Below are 10,953 nucleotides of genomic sequence, written 5' to 3'. Positions count from 1 at the left end.
TTAAATAATTGCACTAGTATTTAATTTATTATTATGTTTATGAAGTGGGAATTGTTTAAAATGGCAAAAAGCAATGGAACATACTTGGGCCTGCAATCAATTTCTAAAAGAACAATCTTCCAAAAAAGATATGATAAACTACTATTTTTCTTCAAAGAGATGAGAAAATGGGGAAACCAGGTAATGTAGCTCCAGCATCGACAATGTAAATGTTGCCCGAGACGTACCTAGAAGAGTCGTGCACGAGATAACGGATGAGCGATGTTAGCGCTGGATCAGAAGTTCCAAATGTTCTTAGAGGGGTAGTTTTGAATGCTACAGTCTTTAGCCAATCCTTCTTTATAAGTCCCTCTGTAATCTCAGATTTAAAAAGTCCCGGTGCTATAGAATTTACTCTGATGTTGTGTGGCCCTAATTCAAGAGCCATAACCTGCAATACCAAATCAAGTATAACATGAACCACACGCATTCAAGAACTCATGGTGAAAATTGAAAAGAAAAAATATCATCAAGAGTTAACCAGTTGGGTTGTTCTTGGGATGATGGTGGTATGAAGATTTTGCTAATCTCAAACAATTTGCCAACCCAACGAGCTACACAGTTCTTCATATGATGAATTCATAAACTAAACACAAACTATGCCAACTTATGCTTCTAACTTCTAAGCAATTACCAATTCAGTACTCATTTCAAGCACAAACTATATATATACCTTCCCCTTTCCTACCTACCAGCTTGGATTTACACACACTAAAGTTGATTAAAACTATAAGACGAACGCTCCCACAACATGTAGAGGAAAAAGTAGTTCATACAAGGAAACATTACCTTTGTCAAAGTGTTTATGGCTGCCTTTGAAGCAGCATAGGCAAGGCCACCAGGTAGTTGCCCTCTTTCAATACCAGAAATCGAAGAAATACTGATCACCGATCCGCCTCGTTTTGTGTCACGCATGCGTGTGCACACATGTTTTGATACTAACCAAGATCCCTTAATATTTGTTCCCATCACTTGATCCCATTCCTCTTCAGACAATTCTAGAGAAGTCTTCACAGTGCCTATATGGTATAATGAAATGGCCATTGAAATACAGAGTTAACAATATAGGCTTCTTCAATTAAAATCAAAGAAGAAATTAAGTACATCTAGCCTCCTCTTTTTCATATCTATCATATATATTCAGACATTTCCCTCTTCTTGAAGATCAAGTCATAATCCATATTTTGCAGCAATCAATTGAAAATTCAACAGTTTCTATAGCGAATAATGTCTATACTCGAGCTCGACCGAAACCTACTAAAAATTCGATAAGTTTCCTAGATATTCAAACAGAAACAGGATTCGAATTCGGAAGAAAATTACCTCGAAAACCTGCATTGTTCACCAACGCGTCAATAAATCCAAACGCATCCCATGCATTTCTGACGGATTTCTCGATGCTCTTCTCATCTGCACTTACATCGAGCTCCACAGCCACCGCGCGTGGGCCGTCAACCGCCGAGACAGAAGAAGAAGAAGCAAAATCGAGTCGATTAATTTCTTCACAGAGAGATTGAAGTCTATCGACTCGCCGAGCGGCGGCGACAATTTTGCAACCGGCTTTAGCAAGATCGAGACAAAACTCGCGACCGAGCCCGGAAGAAGCTCCGGTGACCATCACCACTTTTCCGTGCAGCATGTTCCAAAGCTCGAGGTGAGTAGCAGAAGGTTGCTGGGCCGCCATAAGTCCCGGTGAAGAAGCTGCAAAGTTACAGAGAAAGTAAACAGAGAGGAGGAGGAGGCGGAGGATGAGGAGGAGAGGATTGGTTCAACAAAACGCAGCAACGGAAATAAATAGGGAGAAAAAAAAAAAAAAAAAAAAAAAAAAAAAACGTGAGTTTATATTGTTCGCACGTGTGAACCTACACCTACCACCGGTTTAATCTGTGTGGAATATGCAACTCTCCTCTGCGTTAACTCCAAATTAAACACATTAATGAAGTTTGTATTCCAAATTAAACACATTAATTAGCATAAGCTTTAGTAAGCATATTAATTAGGCATTAAGGTAACAATTAAGGATATGGTTTAAGTCAACAAATTTACATAAATCTACTTTATTTATTTAATACCTTCTTTGATTTTGACGTAGCATATATTTATTTGACTTGGCCTTTTAAAGAGTTCCATTTTGATTTTGGTACTTCCAATATCGATAATAATAAAATTATTTTTTCTTTTGAGAATAATAAAAATGGAGATATAATTATAATATATGTTTTGAAGTAAGAAGAAAAAACTATAGGTTAAATTAAAAATAAAATTACTCTTAAAAATTGATTCATTTCTTCTTCTTTGAACTTGGGACACGTGTGTTGTTAATACGACATTTTAATCAATTGAGCTAATCAACTTGGCTTTGATAAACTTGGCTCCACCACAATGATATACCACTGGTAGCTTAACCTTGCTCTAATACCACTTGATGAATGAGCAATTTGACTTTAACTAAAAACTGGGATTTATCTAACAAAATCGTGACTTAAATTGTGCACAAGCGAGGCCAGGGTCTGTGCAATTCAACAAGCATGCAGGCGAGGCCAAGACCTTGTTTAACAGATGATTCAATATGCATGAGCAGGCGTCATATGTGGTCGAACAAGCTTGGATTCTGCACAAGGTCTGGCGAAGCCAAAAAGTTGGGTGAAAATGAATATGAGACTTGAGTTTCCCTTAAGGCTTATTGTGAACGTGTCAAGATCACGGCAGCGCACGGTTAAAAAAGTACGACCGTGTTAGTGGTATGAGAGCCACACTTTGTGTGTCTAGTCAGATAAGATTGAGAACCTGAGGGTTAGCTGAGACCTTGCAAGTGTGTCAAGAGTGTCAAAATGGGCAGGACAGTTGCGGGTGAGAATTAGAATCGATTGTGGGTTCAAGCTAAGACTCCCCGAAGTTTATTAATTTCGTGTTTCGACACCTTAATGTGCGGAGATCTACCCGTCAAGCTAGAACCAAGCTCATTTGCCAAGGGATTGGGCTTCCAAAGTGAGAAAGAGATAAAACAGAAGAAGAAGCATTCGATTGGGTGTATTCCAAAGAACCATTCAAATTAGAGGAATAGTGTCAACAATGGCAAGGAGAGAAGCCAAGGGTCAAGACGAAACAAGCATTGACCAAGTGCCAAGTTGAGAATAATGCAAGTCCTTATGGGGGACGACCTTGCTGCAAAGAAGTAGCCAAGTTTGAGTGGGATAGAGCCCGAGTGAATGGGTTTCTCACCCTGTGAACGTGCTCCAAGGTGCGAGCACACTTGTATTCCTTGAGCCACTGCCTCAAGCCTAAAGTAGGTAGTTTCACAAGAGTTATCAAGACCAGCATTCGTCAAGATTGAGCATCAGCTGGAAGTGGGCATGGAGAAGTGAAGTTGCAAGAAGACCATAGAAGTATCAAGGCAGTGATCGCCACATGAAGGTGCCTAGTGAAGAGTTGGCTGAAGTGTAGCGCCAACACGGGGCGCAAGCTTTCAAACAATTCTACTATATGAACTTGTGCAACGATGAGTAAATGTCGTGGTTGGCTTGCGAGCCTTACCCCGAGGGGTGCACCGTTGTGTGAGACATAGAGAATACGATGAGTGAGGCCAAGATGGCCAAGTTTGAGGGGCACTCCCCCTAGCCTACGCGAGGATATGACGAAGCTAGTTAATTTGTCATGTATATGTATGTGTATGTGTATGTGTATGTACGCATTTATTTATACATAATACATCAAATACAATTTTGAAAAGAGAGAATGAGAGAGAGAAGAGAGACGGCATAATGTCCTGAAGAATCTCATGAAGCTCCTGGACTCTCACTTTCCTCAGAATCACTTTATTTTCTCTTTTCCATTCTGAAACACTTAAAAGTTCCTAAAAAAATCAGCTTTTTTCCCCCCTCACTCTGTCCGCCATTACAATACCTCCATAAATACACCTCCCCACCTCCCCATTTCACCTGACTTCCATCTTCTTCTTCCTCCTCCTCCCCCCCCCAATGGGTTAACGTTAACCCAAAGAAACAGAGCACATCTTAATCAACAAACCACAATGATCTCTGTTTCCGACCTCTACCATGTCCTCACGGCTGTCGTCCCTCTCTATGTCGCCATGATCCTAGCCTACGGTTCTGTCAAATGGTGGAAAATCTTCTCCCCGGACCAATGCTCCGGCATCAACCGCTTCGTCGCCCTCTTCGCTGTCCCCCTCCTCTCCTTCCACTTCATTTCCTCCAACAACCCCTTCTCCATGAACTTCCGATTCATCGCCGCCGATACCCTTCAAAAGTTGATCGTCCTCGCCGCCCTCGCCGTTTGGTCCCATCTCTCCTCGAAGGGCTCTCTAGAATGGGCGATTACTCTGTTTTCACTCTCGACTCTGCCCAATACTCTGGTTATGGGAATCCCCCTTTTGAAGGGTATGTACGGCGACTCCACCGGTACTCTCATGGTCCAAATCGTTGTTCTTCAGTGCATCATTTGGTACACATTGATGCTGTTTTTGTTTGAGTACAGGGGAGCTAGATTGTTGATTGCAGAGCAGTTTCCTGATACTGCAGGGGAGATTGTTTCGTTTAGAGTTGATTCGGATATTTTGTCTTTGGATGGGAAAGAGCCGCTGCAGACGGAGGCGGAAATTGGGGAAGACGGAAAGTTGAGAGTGGTGGTCAGGAAATCCGCGAGTTCTCGATCGGAAGTTTTTTCGCGGCGGTCGCATGGAGGAGGTGGTGGCGGCGGAGCTTCGTTGACACCTCGGCCATCGAATTTGACGAATGCGGAGATTTATTCTCTGCAATCTTCGAGGAATCCGACTCCGAGGGGCTCGAGTTTTAATCATTCGGATTTCTTTTTGGGGAATGCGAGTCCGAGGCATTCTAATTATGGGAACTTTGGGAATTTTGATGAGGAAAGTGGTGGATTCAAAGGGAGGGCGATAAATGGTAATGTTAATGGGTATCCGGCGCCGGCGAGCGGTGGGCTTTTTTCTCCGATGACCGGACCAGCGGCGGCGGCGGCGAAGAAAAGAGTCCATGGTGGAGATGGGGGAAAGGATTTGCATATGTTTGTTTGGAGTTCGAGTGCGTCGCCGGTTTCTGAGGGTGGGTTGAACGTTTTCCGGGGCGGGGACTACGACGGCGCCGGCGCCGGCGGGATGAACCAGAAAGGTACGAAGTTAAAATTTTGGTTTCTTGTTTCTTTTTATGTTGGATTTTTGTACTTTTTTCTAGTGGGTCACTAAAGAATGTTTTCCCCTGTTTTTTTTTTCCCGAGTTTGTTCCATTTTTTGTCCAAAGGAGCTGCCTTTTTTCAGGGTATTGATCTGTTTATGCTGAAATTTTAGATTTTGATGAGTTTGGTCGGGATGAGTTCAGCTTTGGGAACAAATCCGCCGTCAACGGCGGAGGACACGACGGTGGGCCAGTGTTATCCAAGCTTGGATCCAGCTCCACCGCCGAGCTCCATCCAAAATCCGGAGACGACACGGCGGAGTCCAAGCCAACTACCATGCCGCCGGCGAGTGTGATGACAAGGTTGATTCTGATCATGGTTTGGAGGAAGCTGATCAGAAATCCCAATACCTATTCTAGCTTGATTGGCCTTGCATGGTCTTTGATCTCCTTTAGGTGGAACATTATGATGCCAGCAATCGTTGCTCGATCCATCGCTATTTTATCCGATGCCGGGCTTGGGATGGCAATGTTTAGTCTCGGTAACGACTTTCTTTCGATCTCAAACACTTTTGATTATAGACGTAAACTATTTTATCTTGAACGGTGTTACGTTTTGGGATCGTATGTAGGGTTGTTCATGGCGTTGCAGCCTAAGATCATTGCCTGTGGAAACACGATCGCCACATTCGCAATGGCGGTTCGGTTCATCACCGGTCCGGCAGTGATGGCAGCTGCCTCAATTGCCGTTGGGCTTAAAGGAGTTCTGCTTCACATCGCCATAGTTCAGGTGAAGAAAATGAAACAAACACAAACCAATTAAGAATTTAATTTGACGTCATTAACGTTTGTTTCATTTGTAGGCCGCTCTCCCACAAGGGATTGTCCCATTCGTGTTCGCCAAGGAATACAACGTTCATCCCGACATTTTAAGCACCGGGTTCGATCTCAATCTCAATCTTAGTCTCGATAATACCAATTATTCGTTATTTTTACATGAATTTTGGACTTTTTTTTTTCTTTTGTTTGAATTATGTGTTGCAGTGTTATATTTGGGATGCTGATAGCGCTACCGATAACGTTGGTTTATTACATCTTATTGGGACTTTGAAGCGGGAAAGTGTGACGATGGACTCCCGAGACAAAGAGAAATTAAAGAAGATGAGGACTACTAAGCCTTTTTTGTTGTAATTTTTTGGCCTCTTTTTTGTGCTCTATTTCTTTTGTTCTTTTATGGGAAGTAAATGAAAGCTTTTTTCAAATGGATTCTCAACCACTCTTCACCCCACTAATTAAATTAATAATATGTTGAACATTGTGCTAATAATTAAAATTTAAAATCAAATTATATCCTTTCGTATTACAAAATAAAAAAATAAAAAAATAAAATAGAGTTAATTATTTATATACATATTATGATATTTAAAAAATAAAATATTAAAAAAGTGAAATTTATAAGATATGGGAATGAAAATAAAGAATAATAATAATAATAATAATGGCGCTGCGCTGCTATCTCACTGTACTATTGTTGTTCCTTCTTTTGTGCGTTGCATTTAATTGTGTCTGTTATTTATTTATTTAGGTTTGTATATTACATGTGATAATGACCTGTTTACCCTTAAAAGACTAAATAATAATATGCCCCCATCCGTAATCATTCCTATTCCCACTATCCCCTTCATTTTCTATTCTTTTCCACTCCCTTTTTTAAGGAAAACACATATCTTTGTTCATCTCCTCACACCACCTCCATTCATTAATTTCTCTCTCTCGGTATCGGGTCACGTTACTTTTCGTTTTTAAAAGTCAAGACTATTTCCACAAGTTAACACGGGTCATTTCAACATGCTTTATCTGTGTTTAGCGTATGAGTCTTCAGTGGGATGTTCTCAATTCAAAGCCTAGACTGAACGTGCCTAATTAGGGAGACTCATCGAGTAGTAAATACCATCCTCAGCTAAACCAAGCCCTGAGTGGTAGCCTAATCGAAGAAGTTGAGTTCGTGCCCAAGCCCACCTTTTTCTAACGTACTGATGTGGTCTAGAGGAGGTTTGGAACCCTCATTGCGAATTTCATTAGGACATCCACCAAAGAAAGGATATGATATGTGGAAATCACTACAAGGGGAGTAAGACTCGGATTATCTTCTTGATCGAATATTTCAAGGCAAGAACATTGTTTGAGATTCGAATCGCTCCACAAACAAGATCGATCATGTCTAGCTTGAATGATTCTTGTTGATCAAATATCTCAAACACTTGTTTGAGATTCGAATCACTCCACAAGCAAGATTGATCATGTCGAGCTTGAATGATTCTACATGCAACCTAAACTACATATAAAAGCACAAATGCTCCTTTTATATATATTTTCCAAGTCTACTTACAAATACAGCTTTATATAGCTTCAAAATGTGCATTCCAAGAGTTGTAACATTCATACTTAATGACCATAATCAATCATTAGGTAATTGTTACCTAAAATAAACAAAAGTCTTAAAATACATTAATGAAATACAATAACTCTAAATTATAATCCACCCAAAATTCATAACATGAAACTTCATTCTTGATCAACATGTCATGAATTGAAATATCTTTTGATAATTTCAACAATATTTTCTTCACATATTCATTGAAGTATATTTTATGATTGATGCCTCTTGTTCATATCAGGATACCAAGAATGGTCATGGATAGAAAAATTCTCAAGACGTCACCTAACATAAAATTACTCCGAGCAAAAAAACAACATTAGAGTTTTTATGATTAACAAAAAGAAAAATGCAATTTATTGATATAACCCTTTCATAATAATCAATTTTGGGTTTATTCGCCTACATATCAACAACATATGATATGGCAAGTACAAAACAAACGTGACAAAACTTGTAGTCAATGACTTTTTTGGTTAGCGAAGTAAGAACCATGGTGAAATAAATAGTCTCGCAAGTCATCCCCCACTATCGTTGTTGTGAGTTATCGTGATAGTCGAGCATGGTACATAATTGATGATTAAAATAGTATAAGAATAAAAGGAAATTATAATAAAAAAGTTGAATTCCTAATTATAAGATCCAAACAATTATTATGATGATGATTATTATTATTATAAGCTTGAAAGGAAAATGGTTTGATGATGATTGTGGCATTCTTGTAAATTTAGTGTTAATTTAACAAAGAATATGCACCACATGTGGCTTTACAACATTGCCTCCTTTTTTTTAACAAACCTTTTTTCAAATTTCATATATTATAAGTGAAAGTACATTTAGGAACTCATTTCGCATCATGCCATGCCCCCTTCACTAAACAACCAACGCAACGCATTTCATATGTTCCTATTATAATATCAAATCGAACCCTTTACCGATGTTTAAAAAATTACTATAAGTCTCCTCGAGTAGATGATATGAACCAAGAGACATCTATTATACAATATACTTCAATGAATATGTGAAGAAAAGATGTTTCAATTCATGCTATATTGAAGAAGAATAAAGTTTGATTGTTGTAAATTTTGGGTGGGTTACAATTGAGAGTAATTTAGAGTTATTGTATTTTAAGGCATTTTATTTACTTTAGTTACATTTACATAATGGCTAATTATGGTCATTAAGTATGAATGTTACAAAATGCCTTTAATAGTTTCATTTTGAGGTTATATAAAGCTATGTATGTTATATTTGTAAGCAGACTTGGAAAATATAATAAAAGAAGCATTTGTGCTCTTCTTTAGCCCATGACTAAGTTTGTTTGCAATTCTATGTAGTTTAGGTTGCATGTAGAATCATTCAAGCTCGACATGATCAATCTTGCTTGTGGAGTGATTCGAATCTCAATCAAGTGTTCTTGCGTTAAGATATTTGATCAACAAGAATCATTCAAGCTAGACATGATCGATCTTGCTTATGGAGTGATTCGAATCTCAAAAAATGTTCTTGCCTTGAAATATTTGATCAACAAGGTAATCTGAATCTTATTCCCCTTGTATTGATTCCTTATCATATCAGGAGATATCATTCTAATGAGGGTAGTTCATCTTCTATTACCAATCCTGAAAGCCACTGAGAAAAATATTAGCGGAGGCCTGGGTGAAATCATAGAATAATATTAGTATTACTTCAATTGTCTTTCCGACCTTGAACGTACCACCTACTCATCTCGAATTGTTTACGAAAAATTAACGTCTTAAATATCTCATGTCAAACATGTGATACATCCATGTCAAGTGACAAAGTTGAAGACATTAATCACAAATCCTATTATAATGGTTAATTAGTGTTATAGGTATTATTTAGAATGAAATAAAAGTAATTCTGGTAAGTTATAATTCGTACATGGTAAAAATATGAATATAATTATTAACTCAGAGAGTAAAAAATTGGTTAAAACTCGATAATTTATTGCGGTTGGTCTTAATTTAACAGTAATTGATGTATTTTATATCAAGTAATAATCGCGGGTTTATATGGTAAAATATTGATTTGGGTTTTTGTTAATTTTATTATTTTGTTTTTTTTTTTTAATAATTAATTATAAATCATGCAATAGTTTTTTTTTTTTTTTAAATGAAATGTATATGTGAATTTAGGATTATTTGAGAAAAATAAGATGACTTTTGTTTCACTCTAAAATATATTTTTAATTATTTAAAATTCAATTTTATAATATAAAATCAAGCACAATATTGATTTTGAATAATAAAATAAATTTAAAACATTATTTTGATAAGAAATACATTAATACTTCTCCAAAAAAGTTCCAAAATTCAAATTCTCCAAAAAATAAAAATGAAAAATAAATAGAAAACTAAAGGTATTTGAAACTATTTATAAATTGTGGTATTTGAAAATAATTTTTTAAATATAAATAAAATATAGAATATTATTTTATTTTAAAAAAAAAACGTCCTATATATATATATATATATATATATAAAACATTATTAGAAAAATAAATAAATTTATCAATTTTGAAATTAATATACATTTTGACTAGAACTAGAACAACCAACCTCCAGTGTCCGCATTTTCGCCGGGCCGGATTCGAAACGTTGCGGCGGAGACCGGCCGGAAAATCGGTTCAGTTCTCGCGAAACGCTCCATAATCTTTGTTCCACCGCCGCGGGGGTGGTTGAGTTGAGGGGGAGGAGAAGGAGGCGCAGGTGAATTGGGTTGTCTGATGAGACTTTGACGGAAGGAGTTGGATAGGATGGTCTATTTAGAGAAACATCGTAAAACCGCCGTTGAATTATTTAAATATTTATTTTTTGAATTTGTGGTTGATATTCTTAGAGTTGAATTTGATCCGTAGTAAATTAGACAATTAACTCAACAACATTGATTGAAATTCGAATAATTCCACGAACAACATCAATCATGTCTAGCTTAAATCACTTCACATTCTACGTGTAGCCTAAACTATATAGAATTGGAAAGAAATTAAGTCATTGGCTAAAGTAAAGTATAAAGGCTTCTTTCACTCCATTTTCAAATTTACTCACAAATATAACATACATGCTTTATATAGTTTCAAAATGAAACCATTAAACGCATTTCAAGAGTCAGTAACATTTCATTGTAACTTAGAGTAATAAAAAGTCTTAAAATACATTAATGAAATACAAGTAATAAAAGAAGAAGATTGGAGGGGAGATGGGGTGGGTGGGCGAGAGGGCGGGGGGAAGCGTGCGTAAAGAAGGCCGACATAGAAGAGGAGCAGTAGGAGCAGAGTGGCAGAGTAAAAGAGAGTAAAAGAGAGTG

At 37.6% G+C, this 10,953-nt stretch overlaps 2 protein-coding genes across 2 annotated transcripts; one reads left to right on the top strand and one right to left on the bottom strand.

Moving 5' to 3' along the window:
* LOC111438206 (3-oxoacyl-[acyl-carrier-protein] reductase FabG-like) lies at window positions 1–1,827 on the bottom strand. Its single transcript, XM_023076162.1, has 3 exons — window positions 1,363–1,827; window positions 829–1,058; window positions 1–430 (listed from the first exon to the last, which is right to left on the bottom strand). The coding sequence occupies exons 1-3, from the start codon at window positions 1,721–1,723 to the stop codon at window positions 152–154; spliced, it is 870 nt and encodes a 289-aa protein (XP_022931930.1). The 5' UTR covers window positions 1,724–1,827; the 3' UTR covers window positions 1–151.
* A 2,013-nt stretch (window positions 1,828–3,840) lies between these two features.
* On the top strand, window positions 3,841–6,452 carry LOC111438127 (probable auxin efflux carrier component 1b). Its single transcript, XM_023076066.1, has 5 exons — window positions 3,841–5,183; window positions 5,360–5,728; window positions 5,819–5,976; window positions 6,050–6,126; window positions 6,231–6,452. Exons 1-5 carry the CDS (start codon window positions 4,070–4,072, stop codon window positions 6,295–6,297), a joined length of 1,785 nt encoding a protein of 594 aa, XP_022931834.1. The 5' UTR covers window positions 3,841–4,069; the 3' UTR covers window positions 6,298–6,452.
* The last annotated feature ends 4,501 nt before the right edge of the window (window positions 6,453–10,953 follow it).

The sequence above is a fragment of the Cucurbita moschata genome, unplaced genomic scaffold (assembly GCF_002738365.1).
Source record: "Cucurbita moschata cultivar Rifu unplaced genomic scaffold, Cmos_1.0 Cmo_Scf00072, whole genome shotgun sequence".
Taxonomy (NCBI): domain Eukaryota; kingdom Viridiplantae; phylum Streptophyta; class Magnoliopsida; order Cucurbitales; family Cucurbitaceae; genus Cucurbita; species Cucurbita moschata.
The sequence above is the reverse complement of the archived record's forward strand: the minus strand, read 5'-3'. Positions and strand labels throughout refer to the sequence as shown.